The sequence below is a fragment of the Pagrus major genome, chromosome 14 (genome assembly GCF_040436345.1).
Source record: "Pagrus major chromosome 14, Pma_NU_1.0".
NCBI lineage: Eukaryota > Metazoa > Chordata > Actinopteri > Spariformes > Sparidae > Pagrus > Pagrus major.
The window spans coordinates 7,167,202-7,191,082 of record NC_133228.1 but is presented as its reverse complement, the minus strand read 5'-3'; the positions used below and the strand labels follow the sequence as shown (position 1 = coordinate 7,191,082).

General features: G+C 41.9%; 1 protein-coding gene across 1 annotated transcript in view; it reads right to left on the bottom strand.

Annotated features, from left to right (window-relative positions):
- Positions 1–23,881, bottom strand: part of nav3 (neuron navigator 3) — a 209,165-nt gene that overhangs the window by 20,490 nt on the left and 164,794 nt on the right. Inside the window, exons 13-27 of the mRNA XM_073480877.1 lie at positions 21,936–22,059; positions 19,569–19,878; positions 17,609–18,335; positions 15,879–16,304; positions 15,033–15,074; positions 12,869–13,026; positions 12,170–12,364; positions 11,429–11,485; positions 10,431–10,447; positions 10,141–10,164; positions 8,486–8,509; positions 8,194–8,271; positions 4,099–4,182; positions 2,937–3,048; positions 1,757–1,881 (exon numbers count right to left, since the gene is read on the bottom strand). Of these exons, the coding sequence (XP_073336978.1) occupies positions 1,757–1,881; positions 2,937–3,048; positions 4,099–4,182; positions 8,194–8,271; positions 8,486–8,509; positions 10,141–10,164; positions 10,431–10,447; positions 11,429–11,485; positions 12,170–12,364; positions 12,869–13,026; positions 15,033–15,074; positions 15,879–16,304; positions 17,609–18,335; positions 19,569–19,878; positions 21,936–22,059 (2,503 nt within the window). The remainder of the gene's footprint in view (positions 1–1,756; positions 1,882–2,936; positions 3,049–4,098; positions 4,183–8,193; positions 8,272–8,485; positions 8,510–10,140; positions 10,165–10,430; positions 10,448–11,428; positions 11,486–12,169; positions 12,365–12,868; positions 13,027–15,032; positions 15,075–15,878; positions 16,305–17,608; positions 18,336–19,568; positions 19,879–21,935; positions 22,060–23,881) is intronic.

Here is a 23,881-nt window from a genome sequence, read left to right as displayed (position 1 = left end):
GCTCAACTCTATCCGCGTCTCCATCCATGCATGCATCGAGGCACAATTTATGCAAATGAATAATTAATTACTGCTTAAATAAGGAATTGATTTGTATTCATGAGCCTGACTTGAATTTTTTGGGGGTCTCACTTAACATAGCAGGCTAGGGTGTCACTCTCAGTGGTGAACTTTTTAGCTGTTAGCATGCATTTCAAGGGCAGGAGTTTTGCATTGCAGCAGAGACTGAAAACTGGCTCTGGCTCTGAGCTCTTTGGCGGGGACGGAACTTCTAATATGTCATCTGTCTGACTCAGGGGGCTGCAGCAAATAACAGCTCTCCAGCCAGGGACACTGAGCTGCTATTGCATGGTGAAGCAGAGAACAGTGAAATCAGAGAGAAGAGACTGAGCTCTGTGGTTGTGTATTGCATTTTTAGATAATTTGGCTTTGTTGCTCTGATTTGTGGGTATTTGTGAACACAGTGCCTGGTAGAAATGGAAATAGGAGATTGGCATTGCATAAAGCAAATGTACAAGGCTCGACTGCATCCCTGAATCAGGTGCAAGTACATCTTGGACACTTTAGCCATCAAAGAAACCAAGTTTTCCCAAAAGGAAACAGAAGTTGAAAATGAACTCTGTGAAATATTTTGGAAAATAAAGATGTATCTTACACTTTCAAACTTGGCCATGTCCAGTTGAGTAACAGAGGGATTAAGTACTTTCAAGTGAGAGTGTTTCTCTTCTGTCCAGACTTTTCCACTTGAAACAGAGATTCAACCAGCACTTCTCTAACCTCTGGGCAGCTGTTGCTCTGGTTTCAAGCTGAACTTCAGCATCCATGATGTTAGTGGCCACTTTGCTTCTTTCCAAGGTAATTTACATGCTGTTGTGTACGAATCTGAAGTGTGTCTCAAGCTATAATTGCAGGGTGGTTGACCCTCTGGTAGCACTGTCGGCTGGATGGTACCTCAGCCACTCAGCTTACACCTTCTCAGCACTGTAACCAAGCAACAGGGGTTTGATGGTGTTGAGCAAGACATGATTGGGGGTTTTAGGGATTTTGCAGATGACCTATGGGAGTCCCAACATGCTCTGCCTCCAACTTCAGACACAAACAACACTTACAGTAAGAAAGTAAGTACTGGTTTGAAACTGGACCAATTGCACACAGTTACATAAACACCCACATTAACACCAATTTCACAAAGGATGAAAGAAGAAAGAAGAATGGAAATACAAATCAAAGCATTAAAACTGTATTAAAAAAGTATTGTGGTTCCAAAAGCTAGGGCGAGTTAGAATATCCAACACATTCTACCTTTACTTTTGAGGCATTTAGCTGCTTTTGAAGCTCTTTCAGTGGGTGCAACAGTACAATAAGCTTTATTTCATTAATCCATGGAAATGCCTTTATCTATGTCAAGAAGACATTTAATCTCTAAATACAGGCATATACAGTATATTCAAACTAGCTTTACTGCTACTGAATAATTCATATGTTTTTGAATTAGGAGGCTTTCACCACCAAATCCACCTCCTAAACAATGACTAGAAAACTAAATGTAAAAATGTAAGGCTCGTGATGTCTGCTGCAACCAAATGGATAGGTCTGAGATGAAGAAACCTGAGTTGCATAATCGTGGGAGGGACCGGCAGATTGCTTTTTAGATTTTCTGGCATTTTGTGCAGAAGAACAGTTGTATATCTGTTCCAATCTTTCTTTGCAGTGTTCCTCTTACAATGCTGGCAGTTTCTTAAGTTTCTCCACTCACCCAGCTCTTCTTCTTCTTCTTTTTGTCTTCAGCGTCCTTGCCCAGACTGCCCATGCTGGAGTGACTGGCTGCGCTGTTGATACTGGACATACTTTCTGACGAGTGTTGCCGTCTGATCCGCAGGTCTAGAATTGACAGACAAGATCTTCCTTAAAGCACCGAAAAGACGAGAAAGACCTACAGGGTTGATGGCTATACCAAAATGTTTTGGTGGTGTCAAATATTAAAGCAAACACTTGTTGAGTTAGAAATACAGCACAGCCTAACAGTCTCACTTTCTTTTAATGGTGAGTAGTTTTCCACACATATTTTTAATGAATGATCACTAATGTCAGTGAAATAAATGTGGTGCATTTCCTGTGGCTACTTCAAAATAAAAGCCTGTGTTTTACAAATAAAACTTAATGTAAATAAGTAGCAGTAAGAAACGTTGGGTTAGCATTAGCAGTTACTTCATACAGCTCCAGTACAGCTGTAGGAGAGTGAATAGTGAGACTGATATCTGACTGATTAAATTACACTTGGTTATATCTTACTATATTGTGTATTCTACAGATATTCTATAGATATACATCTCATTTATAAAGCATGCTAGGGTTTTATTCTTAAATTCTGCATCAAGCTATAGTTTTTCCATCTCTCTGCTAGTGTTGATATGCATATCTAATGTGTATATCCGGCTGCTGTGACACAAGAATTTCCCAGTTTGAGATCAATAAAATATAATGAAATACAAAAATCTAGCTATCTATACATTTATCTATCTTACATGTGGGCATAGTTTCCTGTGAATTGTGTGTTAAAACAACTATATGAAGACATAATCCCTCAATGTAAATACACTGATTGGCTTTTTCTTGTAAGTTTTAAGAGTGAATACTTAAGTGTTATGTTACTGCTATGTGGTGTGAGCTCAGCTTGAATAAGCAGCTATGAGGAGGCTGAATACTTGAAAAGATCATATCACAAAATTGATTACACATCTGATTCAGGTTGTTTCCATGGCTAATCAAGGCTCTCTAAAACTGACCTATGCAGCAAAAGTATGAGGGGCCAATTCCCCCGGGGACCAATCAAGCTAAAAATGCATCAACTCATGGAACAGAAAGGCATTTAAGGCCGCCTCAGAACATCAGATCATTTGAGTTTGGCCCAACACCCCCTGCTGGTTCCTTAGTACCTTTGTGTAAGTGGTCCGGGCCATTGAGCGCCACCTGGATGGCAGTCTGGGCATCGGTGTTCTGGGTCTTCAGCGTTTCTATCGTCTCCCTCAGCTCAACCAATTCAGACTCCTGGAAAGAGAGAGTGAGTTTTTAAACTGAGGATGATGCACCAAAAACTGCTCTTCTTTTGGCCAAATGTGTGGAATCAACAGAAGAGCAGCGTCACTGGAAACAAATTCTTAAATTTGGCAATTAGAGTGCAATCAGTGGGAGGGAATGAGAGCCAAAATGAAGGGTGGGTTATTTTGAAGAAGATGGGAGTCTCCCGGAGGATTTGCCCCAACCCCGGCACCACCTGCTCAGAATGAAAAAAGCTCTACTCTGTTGAACCAACACGATCAGATAGAGGGAGTCTCCTATTCTGCCTTGCCCGAAAACCCACTGAGGGCTGCAGATAGGGTTTCTTCTTTAATTAAAAGTTGTTTAACAAAGACATCCCACCAGATCCCAGTCTGCTTTAATTTATAGAGGATTAAGAAGCTGCCAAGGCTTGTCAGCATTCTGTGTGTGTGTGGATGTGTGAACAGAGGGAAGCATTCATAATTTGGGGTAGGGATATATCTTTGAACATATTACTGCTGCTATGTGCTCTTCTGAAACCTCCTGTCAGTCAAAGGTCGACTTGTAAGAAAATATAGAAAAATAGACCCCGGAGGAGACAAATGTGGAAGAATTCTCAGGGAATACAGTGGCTTTAATTTGGTTTTTGGGCCTTAGGTTCATGGTATATGCTGAACCATTGCATGCTCGTGTAGATCTGGACACTTTTACCTGCCTGTAAAGCAAAAAGATTGGTAGTTTAAGCACGTCAAACAACTTTGGTTAAAGTTGGGAGTAAAGTTAGAGAAATATTCGGGGCAACAACTAAAACGTTAATCAGAAAAAACGTGTGTGAAAATGGAAATGTCAGTAGGAAACCTTTCACATGAGTCAGGAACTGAACCTTAAAGATAAAAATATCCATTAATCCAGAACCACCGACCTCGACATTGTTACATTCAGCTGCACTATTCTAGTGTCAAATGGTTGCCTGTTTCTAATCATTTCTCCTCCCTGTAATCCCTTCACCATGGAGTTCATATGCAGTGCATTTCAGCATTCAGGACTAAGCTCTTGTACCTTTTGTTCCGCAGTCATGGTGAGGCTCTGCAGGCGGCAGGTCATGTTACTCAGGCTCTTCTCGAAGGCTGCCACCAGGTGAGCCTGCACAGAGACACAAAGACAGTCTTCAGCTTCAGTCACTCTCAGATTTCAAGGACAAGTTCACATCAAGCATGTTCAGAACGGTTTATTGGAACAGGGAACTTGTTAGAAGCATCTTATATGACTTCGCTGTTGCATCTTCGCTGTGAATTAACCATCATACATTCACTTTTGTTTTATCAAAAAAAGACTCCGCGCTGAGAGAAAGATGTGGAGACACACAGATCACACAGGTCTTCCCTCCTTGACTTCCTCTGTCACCTGAAGATGCAGAGGCGACATGCTGAAGGATGGCAAATGTTTGGCGAAGTTCCGCCATCTGCTGTACGTGTGTCTGGATGTGTATCTGGATTTGTTAGTGCATGTGTTTTTTGAATATATGTTTATGTCTGGATGTCTGCTGAAGCCTTATGTTCATGGTTGTGTTTCCTTGTGCAAATCTGTAAAATCTGTGCATGCCTGTGTGCGTGTGTGTGTGTATACTGCCAGCTCATCCTCCCTCCTTAGCTAGAGACCCTGAGACACCTGTCAGGCCTGGTGTGTCACACAGAGGTGGGCAGCGTGCCCAGACAGATCAGACAATCTCTGCTCAACACAAACACACACACATACAAATTTGCATCGTTAAACTTGTGAGAACTTTGATGTACTTAAATTAACAGCATCTGTTCTTAAATCTGCAACCCAGCCCAAAAGCATCAAAATGAGAAAATTACTTATTTTTCTACATTTTGAGGACTTAAGGACCTCGTAAATCTAGAAACACAGAAACACACAGTAGCACCCTGTACTGCCTCTTCCACTCTGTGTCCCTGGCTGAATCAGCAAAGGTCTTGACCTTTAGAAATGCCAACTGTTCCAACTCATCTCTCCAGCTCCACATCTCTTTCCAACTCCACCTGTGAGCTCCAGCTCAACACTCCCTGCCCACCTGTCCGCCCTGTAGGAGACGCTGACCAGACTCGAACGCGTCCCACGGCTGACCCATCTGTCCTGCTCCTGGGGCCCGGCCCAGGCGGCCACACTTAGCCCCTGAACCCCAGTTTTTCTGACCATCATCCTGATCCTGGGCGCTGGGGTAGAGGTTGACGGTGGGCCAAACCAGTGAACTGGAGCAGAAGTTGTCGGTGTTGGTGCTGCCAGGCGGCACCGCTAAAGATGCGGATGACATCTCAAGTGGATTATGTGTTGGTGCAAGACGGATGACACAGTCACGACTACAGTGGTCTAAGCCAGCACCTACTGCTGGGCTACATTATTTAAACACTACAGCAAGAAGGGGAGGGGACAAAAGAAGGATAATGAGGGATACAGCCAAAATGAGGGAGGAGGAGTAGAATAAGAAGACAGGGAGGGTAGGGCCGGCTGAGCAGAAAGGGAGAGCTGACAAGGTCAGGGTGACACAGTGAAGGGTGAGCAGAAAGAGGAAGGAGATTGAGAGGGGAGGAGGGGTGCCTGTCTGAACTTTTAAACCCAATTTAATGTCAGACCAGGCTGTATCCCCCTACATAGACTGGGGGAAGAAAAAATACTGAGTCGTACAATACTCCCACCAACTGGGCATCAGTTCTTCTTCTAATCCCTCTGACAGGATGTTGGTTTTACTAATTCCGCTCCATTTTGATCGAACAAAACCAAAAGCAAACACGCAGTTAATCAAAATGACGTCTGTGGAGCGTAATTAATTCGATATGACAGCGCGACAGCAAATATGTTTGTAATGTGAGTCAGTTTCTATGAGAGCATGCTGAGGGTATTGACACACCTGCACACTCTAATCAAGATCCAAATTAAATTACAAACAGATAATCAGATCAAAAGCTGTAAGTAATCCTTAAGTAACCAGGTAAAGTAAGCCCACCCCTCTCTATGCTATGAGGGGATGGAGAGGGAGATGGCAGGTTATACAATTTGGGCATTTTGCTAACAATGGAGTTGCCATCTTCCCTCATCAAATCACTCAAATCACATACTGATCCTCCCTCTGTGCCCTTAAAATATGACTTGACTTCAGTTTTGATCTGCAGGTTGAGAACATTTTGGCATTTGGATGCTTGATGCTTTTTCTAAATTCACAAGATAAGGTCAAATATGTAATGCAAGTTGAAGTCACAACCCAATTGAAACGACCTTTTAGCTAACACACCTTTACATAAGCATATTACAGACTAAATGGCAAAGAAGTTATTGTTACATAATATCACATTGGGGAAGAAAGATACTGTCTTCTTCCTGAGAAGCTGACATTTTGAAAATACCAGTTTTTTTCTCTGTGGTGACAATCTGAAACGTATCCTTGCACATCACAACCTCAGTGTGAGTGAAAAAGACAGAGCATTGTCAATGACAGTATGTGTGCTATGAGAGTCTCTGTTTTGTGCATGCATGTTTAGGCTCACTTGTATTGTTTAGCCAAATATCTATGTGTAGGTTTCTGTACATGTGTTCTGGTACATAAATGATTAATCAACATCACAGTGGGTGTCTCGTTTCGGACTGTAGGTGGGGATGAGATGAGCTTATAGCACAAGCAGCCCACCATGCTATCATGTAGATACAGTGTGATGCAGCTCCAGTAGTTTTTTTTCCCACCAGCCTCCACACTACCTACTCACTGTCTACCCACCTCCCATATGTGCTTTACAGCTCCCATGAGTAGGAGCTACAAGCACATATGGATTTCTGCTGTTCAAGTGTTTGCATATGGCTTGGCACAGTGAGGCATGAAAATGGTAGCCTTCTCCACTGCTGTTTTGATGCTCAGTGACCCTGTTAGCAGTCTTTTGAAATTGTGTCTTTTAATTCTTTATAAATACTTTTGCTACACAAAAAAACACGCTACAAAAGTCAGTAAGTCAAGGCTAAGCGTAAATTGCTCTTCTCACCCAGCCTACTACTTGATCTTGGTCCATGAATGTTTTTTCTGCTTCAGATTGTAGCAGAATTACATCATCTCTTTCTCATTTCGTTGCAGGATGATGATGATGATGAAAATCCTGCTAGTCTCAAACACTATACATAATGATGCTGCATCAGCAGGCTTTCACTTTAATATAACTATACTGAACTGTGAAGAAGCAAAATTCTCAATTTGTACATTGCTGTAAAAGAATATACATAGAATGTATGTGCAAACTACACTCCCCTGTACTCCCCTTTAGAGTTCCCCTTTAATGTACTGAATGGAGGATCATCCCACTGAGACTATACTGTCAATGCGAAGCTCTGTGTGAGATTCACTGTCGAGTAAATCCACATGACCTTAACAAAGCAAAAGTTATCTGACTGTCCCTGCATAACTTTTACACAGAGTTACGTCTTCATCTACTATTCCTCAAGTTTTCCTGCAATGTATCCTTGAGTCTCAGCTCGGCACAACTTTGTGATCAAAGCGTCGGACCGAAGCAAAGACCCCGTCTGCCTCCACGCTTGATCAGGTGCTTGGCATTGAGGGTTTGGAGGGGGGGGATGAGGCGAGTCACACACTGGAGCTTGTCGATCTATCTGCATCTGAGCACAAAGACAGCTCCGTCTTGGGGTTGGAGGTCTCTATATCTTACTCCGTTTCACCCACGCATGACGCACTTGAGTCTAGATTCACTTATCCTCATCTCCCTGTTCCCTTTCTACGCCCGTCTACCTCTATTTGATTCTCCCTGCTTGGGTGAATTTGGGAGAGGTTCCTGTTCTCGCTGAAACCCCCACCGGCTGAGACAAAAGCAAAGAGACAATCCTCTCTGTACCGTAGACACACAAACACGCACAAGAAAACACCCCATCTAAGGAAAAGCACACAGAAACACACACACCAACAAAATCAAACAAGTAAGAGCCTAAATACACGCAGGGTGGCTTCAAACACAGAGAAAAGGATTTAGTGGGCGTCCCAAAGATTTATATTCCTTCCAGAGCTTCGATAGGCAACGCTTCCCATAAAAGCTCTCTGACAGCAGGTTATAATGCAAATGAGCCGACTGTTTGGACGGTGCCTTTTGAAGTAAACAAACTCACATTGGCAGACAGCTGAGACGTGAGGGTCGCCACCTTCTCCTGAGAGGCGTCCAGCTCCCGACGCAGCTTTCTGATTTGCTGGTTAGGGAAGAAAGTACAGAGGTAAATGTCTAGTTAACGCTCCTGGAGGAATATATAAGGAACGTAACTATGATTGTAATGCAAAGAGACGTTGAACTTGCAACTCCCATGTTGTACTGTAGATAACTTTGATGTAAAAACTGCGGTTACATAGTACAACTGTGTAAAAAGACACTGGGGTGAGGTGTGAACACAAAGTGTGGGGGATTACCGTGGAATTTAGGACTGTTTGGCCCTTGATTGAAAAGAGAAGAGTAAACATTAACACCATGTTGCATGCCTCCATCAAACAGCATGTACTGATGTGGCTGGAGGGAAAGAGGTTATCACAAGCCACAGCACTGGTTCTCTCATGGTTAGACTTGAGCAGGGAAGCCAGAGGTAAGTATTGCTGTCCTGGGTCAAACAGTATCTGCAAATACCTGATAATCTTTCTAAAACAAGCTAAGTGCCAGATGTGTCAGTTTACCAAAGTGGACAACACACTGCAATAAAGTATGGCCAGTCACAAGAAAGGATTTGGTTCCCTTCACACTGAATATTTCCATGCTTGGTTTCAAATTTCTGGCAGTCAACATCAGAACTTTTCTATTTATGTCTGTTTTTGAAGATAATCCATATGACAAAGGACATATTTCTCTCCTCTTTCCAACACATTTCATTGACAGTTTTGACATTTTAGGAGATTAAGATTTTGAGGATTCCAATCAAGTCCTGTTAATAATTTATTTTCATTGTTCTTTCTCATCCTCCATGCCAACACTGTTGAGCCAAGTTGCTGTTGTGCCAACATAACGGCACATGTCTCAAGTGAATGAAGACAAATTCGAGTCATGTGTAGGTCACCTGTCTGAGGATCTGAAAGTAGGAAACATCAAATATGAATGAGATTTGAAGGAGAAAGAACAAGAACTGGCTTGTGGTACTCCACAGTGACTTTAGTGCATGATTTTCAGTTTGCACTGTGTGAGCTGTCTCAAAGTGCTAAACTCCACCCATCTGGCATGGTTACAACAAACCCCACAGTATATTTGCCATTACTGTCTGATCCAAGCTTGAGCTTACAGCACTGATAAACAAGGACAGGGAAAAAAGGAAAAGAAACAGAAATCAGAAACTCAAACCAGAAATCAGGAAATCAAAGAAGAATCAGCGATAAACTGAATAGGATTGTTGAACGAACCCAACACAAAAAGAGCCAAAGGGCAGGGCATGCATTACATATGTAGACTATAGTGTAAGTTTTCATAATGAGTATATTGTATAAGCTATGAAGCACAGTAAGGCTTTGTAGTTATCAAGATGGAATCAATGCAAAGGTTTACTACTAACAAAAAGCAATGCAACATGGGGTTAAACTGCTTTATTGAACAACTTGAAATCATTTTATCCACTATCACTTTTGTTGTATTTATGTACTTTTTTGTTCAAACCGATCCTCCATAATGGGCCACATTTATCAGAATAAATATCACTGTTTGTGCTTTGATTGACACAGACAGATTTTCTCTGACTGTAGGTGCAGTGCAACAGAAAGACACACAAACATAAAGACAGACAGACACTGAAACACAGCCAGGAGTCAACAAACGGGCAGCAAAACATGCGTGTGACATGGAAGTTGTGATGTGAATTTTTTAGAAATAAAATCAGCTAATTGAAAATAAATATGAAAAACTCCTTGAGGTAAGATGTATGAGCAAGGCACTTAACCCCCACCTGCATCAGCAGAGCTGCTCAGTGGCCAACAGTGCAGCACTGTAGCTCCACTGAGCAGCTTCAAGATGCAAATTGTATGAATGTGCAGTAGGAAAGGTGGAGAAGAGAAGCAGACATGCAGACAGATGGAAAATCACCCATCCTTACCTCTGAGTGTGCCTTCTCCTCTGTCTGCAAGGAAGAAGCATACAGGATTAAAAAAGATATTGGCTCTGTGTGTTATATTCACTCAAGCATCTTTTCAAAATGAAATGAAGGAAAGTGATAAAATGGCCAATGCATAGACGGTGAGAATTAAACCAAATTTGGATCAAATGAGATTAAAGTGACAGACAATATCACTGGTATTGAAGTGCATAAAATCATATAGAAAATAAAATAAGAAAATGGTTTTGATAACCACAAAACAAACAAATACATTTGACCGGAGGGAAAACTTTGTAAACAAAACTATCTCCATCCTTCATCCAGCCCTTTACTCTGCAACTTTGTGAGTGCAATTGGAAACAGGCGGAGGTGGGTGGTAATCGATCTTTCTCTCTCAAACTAATCTGCTGCCTCACTGAACGTGAAGACTGGAGCGCTGCCTGTGCTATTAGAAACCAAACACTTGTCCAGAGTCTTATCTGCCAAAGTTAGAAGCATACAGCGATGGAAAGTAATTTTTTTAGCTCATCAGAAACAGAAGGGACAAGACAAAAAATATTGGAAGAGAGTGTGTGTGACATTTAAAGCCTCTCTGCATGGAAGAGTTGAAGGCTTTGAAAAATCTGGATATTCAAGTCTTAAAATTGGTCCTCTTTTGCATGCAGCCCTTTTAAATTAGCACAGAACCTCACGTTGCAAAATCTCACTGCCTCAAAATTTCCTCTTAGCCTACTGTAGCGTGTGAGCTGTCTGACTGAGTTTTAAAAGAATGAGTTGAGACATTTAAGAATTCGAGGCTGCTGTTGGGTGAAATGAAATAAAATAAGACAGTACAGCTTTAAAGCGGCATTAACTGATTTTTTTTTTTGGCCACTTGGGGACAGCAAAACAAGTTGTAAACACACCATTGACGCTTGTTATGGCAAACTTGCTATCAAACAGCTGCATATCTGCACATTTAGCAGACACAAAGCAGCATTAGCATTCTTTTGGAGTTGTGTTTTGGGCCACCTTGTGAATAAAAGTCGAATACTTTACTTTGCTTTAAGCTCTGTTTTGGTCTCTAGTTAACTCTTTACTGAAATATCTGTCTTTTAGCTGTTAAATGCTAGCTGTTAAAATACATCTATCACTACAATCAACTCCTTTCACATTACATACAGTCAATTGATAAAATTAATGATTTGAACTTTAATGGAGTGTTTACACAATCATTTACTAGTTTTACATATACAGCACCTGACAGTAACACTAATTCTACTGTCCTTTAGGAAGGAAAGCTGGCTACTTACCGCAGAGTACAGTGAAGATGTGCTGGAAACCAGAGACAACGAAGAGCCATGGACTGTAAGCAGATATGGAGAGTAATGAGTAACAAAAAAGATTTAGAAAAATACTTGAATGTTAAAACTGCATCGGTTAGATGACTATGTGACCAAACCATCTTCCATCTTTTCAATTGTAAAGGCTTATAAACATCAATAGCAACTTTACAATAAACATTTGCTTAATAAATGGTTCATAAAGCATTTTATTGTTTGTTAACACTGAAATAACTATTAACCAAAGATATATCAACTAGATATTGACAATTTATTAATGATGGTTATTATCAAGTGTTATAAAAAGTCATCTTAATTGCTGTCTTATTTATTCTTGTTTACCCAGCTGACTGATTAGCACTTTATAGCTATGGTTACTCTTTCAGACGATGGGAGTTGTGAACAGTTATGAGGAGGCAGTGAAAAAACATGATTTGCCTGTTAAAAAGCTGACCTCTATATGGAAGCAATCACAGAGCCTCTTACATCAGCCACAAAAAGATCTGAACAGAGCGAGCCATCAGCCAAGTCACTCACAGTATGAACACAGCACGAGCCCATTAAATCTGGTATTAAAATGACTGATGGGGCTTTGCTTTGGTGAATGTGGCCCTAAAATTATTATTAACAGCTCCATAGTACTGAGTTCATATTTGGAACACAGTGCACTCAGTGTGTTTAAGAGTGTGTCCCAGAGTGCTTCCTACCTTCGTCAGTACTGTCCCTGAAGGAGCCGGAGCGGCTGATGGCCCTTGGTCGATCCTCCAGGGAGGTTGCGCTGCCACCCAGTGGGTGACCCTCTCCGTACAGGTCAAAGGAGTCCTGGGCTGGGATACTGTTGGAGCGGCTCATGCTGCTGCTGCCTGGTGGCAGGTTATACTGGCTGATGTTAGTGGGGCTCACTGCACAGAGGAACAGAACACCAAAATCAGAGTTATAATTTACCCCTGCTACATTTTCGCATGTGTATAATGCATCAGTAATCACTCATTCATGCAGGAAAAAGAACCCATTTACTGCTGGATATCATTGAATAATGTTGCAGATGTGCCAAACTTAAATATATGTTTAATTACTACATGAAAAAAAATGTTCATTTAATCATAAATGTCACAGTTTGTTTCCAAGGGAGTTTGTCTACTGTTATATCCCATTTCACATACAGTATTGTCACACATTTTAGGAACATACAAAAGATTTCAATTAAGAAATTTACAAACATGGTTCAAACTATTTAAAGTCATTAAAAGGCAAAAAACTGTGTCCTTCTGAATCATCAAGATCATCATCAATCATCAAGATCAGAAAGAGAAAACAAGCAGTACATATTATGAAAGAGTGACAAATAAATATTCCCAGAAAACATAAAAACACTCCCACTTCGGCCAGCCCTACTATACACTTACACAGGTTGGAGTAGTGGTATTTTCCAGTGGTGGTGCAGGAAGCTCCAGGAGGAGACAGCGGGGACTGGCTGCCAGTGTCCTGAAGCCCCCCTGTTGAATGGGACCTCAACCACTCCTTCCCTTCCTCATGAGATGTCTGCCGGGAGGACGGAGGGTACCTGAAACCCACACAGACACTGTAAGCTTCAGGTGAAAAAGAGACACATTTGGAGGTCCCAGTAGTAACGCTCTGTGGTGATGAATTAAGTGCCGAGCTACATAATAGAGCATGTGAGCAAATGGTAAAAAACGTGCAGCCATAGCACAGATGCTCCCATGCATGCATCTACACACATACAGTCTTGTATACACACACTGCTTCGGCTCAAAGCTGCCAAACACACTGACACTGCCGTTCATCTCTTCTCTCCCCAGCTCTAAAGTGGCTCAGCAACACAAGGCCCCCTTATCGCAGGCATGACAATCGGCCATATTTAATCCTCTGAGGATGATAATTGAGTTTGCACTCATCCCTTTTCAGCGCTGTCTTCCTTCCAACGCCCCCATTACTACGCTTGTCACATCTGACCCTGCTCCAGTCCCCCATGCATGTGCTTCGTATTCTCCCCACCAGGGATTGGGTGTCTAAGAGTGTGTTGAATGGTGTGACACAGCTGCATTCGTTGCTCTTTGGAGTTGAAATGGAACTGACTGAAAAATCCAAGGGTCAGTTTTTGACTCTGCCTACTTAGTGCTTACAAATTGCCTTTAAGCAGGACCAGCGTGTTTCTTTATTTGTCTAAAGGGGGCGATTATTAGTCTTGTAGGAAATCTAAAGATCATGCCTGGTTTCAGATGTGAACAGACGGCCGTAAAAATTTGTTGTCAGAAAAAAACTGTTGAGAAGAAGAAAACACTGCAGTCCGCACTGAACATCACATCCAGCTGGCATAAAGTATGGTATAAGATCATATGCTTTTAGGCCCCCAAAAAGCACCATATGTGGCTGAAATGAAAGAATGGTTTGAAACCAGCATGCCCCATCCAACCCCTCTGCAGCACTACTGCATAATTGGCTGGAGAAGTTGTTCCCTGCAGAGGTTGTGCCACTGTGATGAATGGGTTATGGTATTTCTGTCTCAGTCCCTTTAGTCCCAGCTAAAGTCAAAGTATCCATTCTACTTCTCCCCCTCGGCTAACGGAGCAAATGCTATCAGGAGGTTTGGTCCATTTTTGGGAGCTGAGGAAGAACTGCTCTGTCATGGTAGCTGTGTTTACTGCATTTCTGACAGTGCATGAGATGAGAATCTGATGAGGATGCACAAAGTAGCAGACATACAAACAAACAGATCAACACATGCCTTTCTGATCATCTCAGCAGTCATGTAAAATATAACAGAACAGATGAAACTGTTTTTTATTTCTTCACTGCGTAATTTACTAATTTATGCAGGAAATTTGATCACGCGCTGTAAATGCTGCTGAGATAATGACAACATTTGCTAATCTAGATCAGTGGTTCCCAACCTTTTTTGATAAATGTTTATCTACAGTCCTGTCAGATGTTTTTCTTATTGTAGTCATTGTCATTTTTTTAAATAAAAAAAAAGGTGCATTCAAACCCCATAGGAGCAAGAGCTAGATACCTTTTAGTTAACTGTTTCAAATGTTTTTTCACTACTTTAAGCTAACTATTTTGATAAAAAATATTTATCCATAATTTTTACCTACATACTGTAAATCAATGTAGCCTATCTGTTAGCCTTCTTTTAGCTAATGTTTTAGCCTACTCTTTGCTATTCCACCACTTTTTTAACCGTTCATCCATATTTTTTTAAGTCATTTCACCATTTATCCATGACTAGCTTGCTAACTATTTTAAAGATATATCCATCAATTTCAGCTAACTTTTAGAACTGCTTAGTTTTATTTACATTTCAATTTCAGTTTTTTCAAATTGGTTAAGCTTCTTCACAATCTTTCCACACAGCCTCATTCAACCTCTTGGTGTACATTTACCCCTGGTTGGGAATCACTGCTATAGATGCCGCCACACCATGCCACAAGTCCATCAACATGCAAAGTACACATAATATCAGAATGATTATTTTCATGCACATGTGTGATCTATGTGAGTGAATAAAATAACAGTTGAGAATGGTATCTGGCTGCAGATGTGTTGTACCTCAGTCCCTTTTTGGGAAGCGTATTTCTGTCAAGAGGCATGCTGTTAAAAACACAAAGGATGAGTGAATTAGATGAACACCAGAACACTTGTTTTTTACGATACATGAGAAAAAGACTTTTGTCACATTTTACAAACTTTTGACACACACAAACACACACGCACATATGTAAAGACACACACAATGGAGAAAACAAGACATTACTAATGCATCACAATACAACACACAACAAATATAAAACACAGGCAATTTTTAAATCAATTGTTTCATTTTTGAGACATACAGCTAAGCTAGTAAGGGAAAGTAAACTTGTGCCCTCTTTATTCTGTGTCCTGTGATGTATTGCATGCAGAGTGTGGGGACAAAACGATGGAAACATCCTGATAAAGTCTTCTCATGGAAGTGAGCGTCTGAAATGATCTGAAATTTATTGTGGTACTTTTCTGGCATGACTTTGGACCAACAATTAATATTTTCTTGACTGTGTTAAATGCTATTAATAATGATCCCAGAAACACTCATTAGCTACATGTTTTGATATAATATTGGGAAACTACCAGAAGGACGGCTTCATGTATGTTCTTACTAAACTGAACTACAGCATCTACTGAATTTAGATTTCTTATTTTCAGACCACACCAGAAAATAAACTTAAATCCAACAAACTGTGTGCTGGATGAGTGAATTTTTTTTTCTTATTATCAATCTTCTTATTTTTCATTATTATTAAGGCTTCCTTTGCATTGTATGTCTACATTTGAGGGTAGGGAGATATACTTTTTTGTCTCTGTTGTCAAATGAAACAATGAATACGATTCAGCCCAATCGTATTCCCTGTTACTCACCCCTCAGACAGGGTGGACTTGACACTGCCGGTTCGTGTGACCTTGGGCCCGTGGTGGCCCAGCGGCAGATCAATGGACTCAGAGCTGGTGTGCAGACTGGTCATGCTTTGGCAGCTCAGTGTGTCCTTGCTGCCAGCTGAAGAGCTACAGGCAGGCCAGGGCCGAGCGTTGGAGGGCAGGGAGAGGCCAGAGGCCGGACTGGAGGCTGGGGAGTCAGTGCACAGGTCTGGGGTTTTACCGTACAGTGGGCTGCTGCCACCGCTCAGGCCGCCGGCGCTGCCCAGGCTCCCCGTGCCAGAGGAGGGCGAGTCCAGACTGGCCTGCCTCGCCAGCGTGCCGTGGGGGCTGCCCAGTAATGAGGGGCACTTGCCAGAGTCGGGCGTGCCCGGAGAGCTGGCCTTGCTGCTGGCTTTGGTGCCAAACAATCTGGGGGTAGAGAGGTGGGTGCAGTCATTTAGAAATGCTCAAAGGGCTAGTGGTGAGCATCTGCAAGATCCATACTGGAAAATGAAAGCTTTTGGTATACTCTGGGGTTGAGAAAGTGGATTACATTGAGGTTATCTAACATATGAACCTGTATTACTGCATTGGTCACACGCATCAAGAAACTCAAGGATCAGTGAGGTAGAGTGAAAACCAGTTAGTAAAACATCCCAGCATCTTTACTGTAACACCAACTGTAAACTACAGATAAAAGACTGAGCACACATTTATCCCTCGCAGCAAACTGCACCTCATTTCAGCTGTGAACTCTCAGTAATTTACATCGACACATCTGCTTCCACAGCTTTGCCCGTTTCAACCCTGTGACTTTAAATAACCTAATCTGTTAGGCCACTCAACTCTGTTTGCCTCCCACATATGCTCTGACAGTCTGCTACTCATACTGCGTCTGTCCCAGTCTGTCATCGCAACCACATAAAATATATAGGTGACGCTGTCTTGAGGTAAAAAAAAGAAAAGCTTGAAGACATGCAGATGAAACGGGTTGACTTGACGGATTGGATGGGACGGATGTTTGGACACGCCTGCCGTACGCATGGTTCTAATGAGTCAGGGATTGGCGTGCCGAGAAACTCCTGTCTCCTGTCTGTTCTGATCAAGACTGCTAAACTGGATTTGCCTGACCTGCATGGAATGCCATCAGACCTTCATCTTTGGGATAAAGATATGTTTCATCTGGAGTGGCTATCACACACACACAAGGGAACAATCTACGTAATGGCACCCCTTGGCTGTGCAGCCGAGTAAACTCACTCAATCAATTTTTCTATGAAGGCGCTGAAATATGATTTATTAAGTGTCTTTTATTCATTTTGTGCACCCAAACATATCTAAAATTGATAGAGATGACAGAGTATTTTTTCGCCATGGTGTGACTCTACCACTACAGATGACATCTTCAATAAATGCCCCTATCTGTTACAGGAGTCTGGGGAACAGCCTGCATCAGGGAAACGTCACTGGGCAGCACAAACATCAGTTCATCATGATGAGTGAAAACACTGTTTAATTCTGAAATAGATGTGTCGATGAATTTGTCTGAATCTTGATAAAATAAGACATAGAACACCTAAAGGCATGCTTATTGCACTGTAAGAAACATCCCATATTGTTAATAATCGAGGGACTGAAGAAGTATGTGATGAAATGTTTGATTCACATAGAAACACACATGGTGAGGGACAAAGACAGAACACAAGCTGTAGGCATGTTTTTGTGTGTCTGACCTGCGGAACGTCGGAGAGGCAATGTCAGGGTACTTGGAGCCTGGCTGCCTGAGGCCTGATTGGCCTGTAGAGCTGGAGGTGGGGCTGGACTTGGGGGAGGTGGATAGTCCTGCTGCTGAGTCCTGGTCTGACACCCCCACTTTCTCCTTGTCTGTCTGGTTAATGGTGATGGGACTGGAACGGTCTGAGCCCATTTTCCCGTCCCTGCGTTTGGCGCCTGCAGGTGTCGCTGCCCCTCCAGCTGACTTGCCGCTGACGTTTGAGTCGATGCTGCTGGAGCTAGAGCGATGCCCGCTGCGCCCTGCTTGTACCCCACTGGAGGATTTGGCCGGTCTGGGTAGAGAGCGGTACTGCAGCGTCACTTTGGAGCCACTGCAGCTGAGTAGAATGCCATCATCCTGAGGCTGCGAGCCATCCAGGCTGGTCTTACGCACACCACCGATGCCAGTGCCTTTGCCAAGGGCAGCAGAGGATTTGGGTGCCTTGCCGAGGGTGGCTGAGCCACTGGTGAGTGTTGCACCACTGGAGGTGATTAGGGCACCAGTAGGACCCGGGATCTTCTTGTATCCAAAAGAACCGGTGGTAGGTGGGCGTGCAATGCCAGAGGGAGGTTTCTTACCTTCGTCTCCACTACTCTTCCCAGCATCTGAGGGTGAACGCTGGATGCCAGCTGAACTCTTTGAAGGTGCCTTGCCCTTCTCCGAGGCCTTAGCATCATCAGTTTTGCCTGTCAATTTGCATAAACACTTATTAGCACAAATACAAAAACATTAGCCTCAGCAGATTCTTGGCTCAGTGCTTGTTTTTATCACCTGTGGTGCCACAGGGTAGGAAATTAGTGTACATTTTGGCCAACAGCCAGCTGCATCAAAAACCAATACTTATCTACAACACAGCTGCTAACCTTGCTGAGTGGACTGAAAATTTAAGAGCAATTGTAAAGTTGCCAAGCACAGGTATCAGGGAGGAAAATCATCAAATCGTCAGTTTTCAGGTAAATCTGCTGCAACTCATAACTCCAACTTCCAAAACATTGTTCTTCCAAAATCAATACACTGTGAGTAAAAAAAGTGAAGCACATTATATACATTTTCACTAAAGAGATTTCGACATGCTGTAAAGATTTTACATGCTCTAGTTAAGTTTCTAGGTTGTTGGACTCCTTAACAGTTGAGGCAGTAAAAAGATATTGAAGATTGTTCATGAAGCATGACCTGTTTGATAAAGTTTTAAATAGACTGAACGCTTGTTATTCCAGGAAAACATAACAATGTGTGCAAAGTTGTTAATGGAATACGATAAAATAAACGTGAAAGAATCTTATCTGAAAGGAAATTAAACTCAAAGGGACCACAAGTTAACCTTTTTTAAATTAATGCAGTTTCACGTAGATGTTTGTACATTAGGACATAAAGAATATTATTGCTTCACATGTTAATTGAAAAGAAAACTGGACCTTGTTTCATCACTAATCGGTTTTGACACACTTGTATCAGAGAAAAACAACACAGCTTGTGCAAATGATCTCATTAATGTCCTACATGGCGTACTGTTTAATTTAACTACTATACAATGAAAAACACTTATCTTCTTTTGGTACCTTGTGGCTATAGATAGTTTGTTTCACTTGCAAAACTATATGTTAAAAGTGCTTTTTTAAAGACAGACTTCAGATATAAGGTCCCAAGTGTACTGAAGCACATGGATTTAGACAATAAAAACTTTATTAAAGGACTAATGTTTCAATGCCAGCTGTGTCTGTATCAGGGCCAAGATGCTTTTTGCACATTTGTGAACTTTTCCACCCTTTTTGCAACATTTAATGTGTCACCTTTTTCTCACTGATGCATCTTGTATCAAAGACAAATCTCTTTTGAGGCGACCCCAACAAACCCATCCTCGCACTAAGTGTACTAGTGCACTTTATTTCTACCATAAAAATATATGTTGCGTGTCCTACCTGGTGTTTTGAGGGCAGCAGAGGTTCCCTTGGACCTGGGTGGCGTGATGCCCACCTGGGCTGTCATGCCCCTTCTCCACGAGCCTGTCTGGGACATTTGGGCCAGCGCGGCGGCCTTCTGACCGGCCTCCTCGTACTGGCCCTGGGCTTGAGAGGAAGAGGAGGATGAGGAAGGCTTCCAGCGGGAGGAGCCGCTGCCGGGGTCCATGCTTGCGTCCAGCTCCTCCTCAACCTTCTTCAGGTCCTCGGCTCCGGCCCAGCTGCTGCTCACCTCCTGCTCGGCATGCTTGGACCTGCCTCCTCTCTGGGACTGGAAGGTGTCAAACAAAGCACATGAAGATATTAATAGACAGTCCAGTAATGTGAATGTTGGAGTGATTTTAAATGCACCAGTGGGGGACATTTTAGAATAGTACCTGCTCATCACTACAGTACCATATATTAAAATGTCTTTGGGTTTTATATTTTCTTGACATACTGAAACAATCACAAAAAATAGTTTATAATAATAGTCTAAAAAATCTTTGGTATGATCCTATAAGAAAGACTATTTAAACACAGCAGCCACAAAGAGATATAAGTCCGTGAACAAACAGAGCAGCAGGGTGTGTGTCTGTTTGTGAAGCTGTAGCTATCTTTGGAATCACCCATGTCCAGATCTTCTCTTTTGGGACGCATACAAACACACCCACACAAACACACACACACACACACACAAGCAGCAGTGATAACTACCCTACCTTAACAGATGGCCAGTCTCCCTAGCAACACCAGAGTCTCTTAAGAGCGCAGTCTGTTGAGTATTTGATGAGGGGCCAAAGATACTTGGCAGAATACAGCAAAAAGCCGGTGAGCAGAGCTGAGCGGTGGCCTTCAGTCTGCAGTTAATTCCCTCAGCTGTGATGTCAGAGCTCACACTCAGACTGGCATTGATTTCATGCTAAACCAAAATGCTTATAACTCATTTGAAGAATGAATTTAGTCAGAGCTGACATTTCAATTTGTTTCCATCTATTTAGTGGTCAGTATCTGTAAATGCTTTGTATACCTTCCCTTTCATGTTTTGTGTTAAAGCAGTACTCAACCTACAAAAATACTATCTACTGTATGTACATCAACCATTATGTTACACAATAGACTATTTCAATAAACCCTCCCAGCCAATAAGCCCACTTCTAGTTTCTAATGCAGTCTCTTTAAAAAAACAAAAAAAAAAACAAAACAACTCAAGACTCTCAAGCCCCAAACTGAAAAAGCCCAATTACCCTGTTGACATCATCATCCAACTTTGTAAAGCTCCATTTTGACTGTGAAAGGTGTGAAAAGAAATAAGTACTCCATTAAGCAAGATAAATATGCCTGAAAATAAGTTCTTGCTTGAGAGGTAGTCACTTTAGCCTTCTACTGGTACTGTTTAACTCCACCTAATAGCTGCTGTAAAGGCAACAGGACCAGCAGTCTACAGTCATGCTAGCAGCTCTGTGAAGCTGCACTTAGACAAAGTGGTGCTTTGAGCTAAATGCTAGCATGGCAACATGCTCGCTATAACAATGCTAACATGCAGATGTTTGGCATGCATGATGTTTACCGTGCTAAACATATTAGTTTAGTGTGTTAGCATGCTAACATCTGCTAATTAGCACTAAACAAAAAGTACAGCAGAGGCTGATGAGTGTGTCAGTAGTTTTGCAGGTACAACCCCAAAAAGTTGGGACGCTGTGTAGAGCATAAATAAAAAAAGAAAGCGATAATTTACAATAAAACAGTACAATAACATTGTAAATATATATTCTTATTCTAAATTTGATGCCAGCAACACGTTCCAACAAGTTGGGACAGGGGCAACAAATGAGTGGGAAAGTCATGGAATGCTCCAAAAACACCTGTTTGGAACATTTCACAGGTAAGCAGGTTCATTGGTAAAAGGTTAGTATCATGATGGGGTATGAAGGGATCCCCGACAGGCTCAGTCGTTCACAAGCAAGGATGGGACAAGGTTCACTACCCTGTGAAACACATGATTGTATGAACGATATTACTACATGGACTGTAAAATTCTTATCAGTAAACCCAGTTGGTTTGCAAATGATTGGACTGTTTTTATTTATCTTTTACATAGTGCTCCAGCTTTTCTGGAATAGGGGTTGTATTTGGTTATAAACCAAAGTGTAGGGAAGTTGAAATTTTGACCTGATGATGGTGCTAGAGGAGGTATTTTGGTCTGCACCAAAGTGGTGGACTGACCAACAGACAACCCAATACTGCTATTCATGAAGCTACAATGCTACCGTGGCTAAAGGTCCTCATTGACCCTGAGTGACATCAGACCTCAGGTGATGAGGAATGGTACTAATGGTTAATGCTTACCTGTGCTCCCTTGCTTTTGCGTGATGAGCTGACAGCAGAGTAGGCCGGTGTGTTCAGATCATCAGTACTGATGTTGTCCAATGTGTCGCTCAGGCCGCTGCTCACTGAGCTGCTGTCGTCCCAACTATAGGAGGAGAGGAACAGAGGAGAAGGAAGAATTGACGTCACTAAGGTCCACGTATGTTTTTGATTTGAAACCTTCTAGAAGTAAATATAGCAGTGGTAGTAATGACAGGAGCAATATAGCAGTATTAGCATTCTTCTGACCTTACACAGCAGTTCTCTGTGCTTGACTAACATGCAAACTACCTGCACTCCATCAGCTTCTTACTCTAATTAAAACTTAAGTCAACATGTCACTAAAGGATTGCAGAAAAAAGAGCTGGAATGAAGCACACGTATAATTTTCAGTCTCCCATCACTAGCTCGGCTAGCAGACTTGCAGATCATTTGTAATTGCCAAATTTGTCTCTTCAAACAGCTGTGCTCCTTTTTAGGGCCCCATTGACTTGTGGGTATTTGAGTTTTTTTGTTTTTGGAGAAAAAAGAGGCACTGGCTCATTAATCGTTAAGCTTCTCATTAACTCTGAGTGTGTGGAGGAATAAAAGGGATCTTCATTAGCATGTCAGTATTTAGCTGTTGTGGAAGGCTGACAGACACCGAGAGCCCCCTAAATGAGGAGCGTATGAATCGAACAGCCATCATCTCCACACACACGCTTTTTAATTACACCAAAATTAATAGCTCTGAAAACTCCTGCAACATGTTTCTCTAATCTGCAAACCCATTTTCAGCTATCATACACAATAAATCACCTTCAATAATAATATATTAACGCTCATTCTCTTTCATTGTCCTCTCCTCTCTCACCCCCACACACGACATGACAGTGAGCCAGCACTGCAGCTGTGACAGCTCACATACACATGTACAGTACAGACACACACAGAGTCCTCACTAATTGGTTTCCATGCCAACATGTCAAGTCTTATCTGTATGTGTTATTGCTTTTATGTAGTGTGGGTATTTCTATGTGTGTGTGAGACTCCACCCTTAATTTGCATGACAAATCTGACCAAACATCCTTAAGGGTTTAATTTAAATCATGAAGGAATAATGAAAACAGAGAGCAATGACAGTCAATACGACCACACGCTGTGATCGGCATCACAGTGACGGATTACAAAGAGTTTAATACAAACAGCCAACAATTGCCTTCACCAGCAGATCCTATAGGACTTTGATGTGAATTTTCAGTCTGATGGATCCCTAAGACGCCCTGCATTTGAAATGATTTTTTGACATAAAAAATCTGAAACAACTTCCAGAAGCTAATTACAATTTTTTCCAGCAAGTCAATTCAGGCTCGCCATCTATAATTCATGGCAGACAAGGATGAAACCCGAAGGCAGGCTGGAAATGAGAGAATAATGAGTCATTTTCTAAAAGGCTCACAAAGGAGGATGGGAGGGAAGTGTGGGCGAGCGGGAGATGTGCGGACGTGTACAGGAGCTGTCCGCCGAAGATAATGGCAGTATTGATTTTCTAAAGTTTGTTGAGAAAAAAATCAATAACCATAAGAGTTGTTATGCTTAAAACAGGCATGCCATTAATTTGCTGTATTGTATCCTTTTATTAAAAGGGAGTGTTAATAGTCTTAAGAGTGTACAAACCTCTTAATGTGAAACAACCAGTCTCTGTGGAGATGTAAAGGTCAGTTGCTAGATTCTGAATGCAAAAGTTAATATTCACCTGACACCTGTAAAGGGTTTGTAATGCATGTGGTGCAGAGCAGACACCTCGAAACCCAGTTGTCCACTGGTGCAGAGCAAAATTGATTTGCTCTTATGACTGATTTAAAATGAGCTGCATTTATCTTCACAGCCAAAATCTGACTCAAACTGCAGGCTTTGTTTTAGGATGGACTGTTTTAGCTATTTGTAAT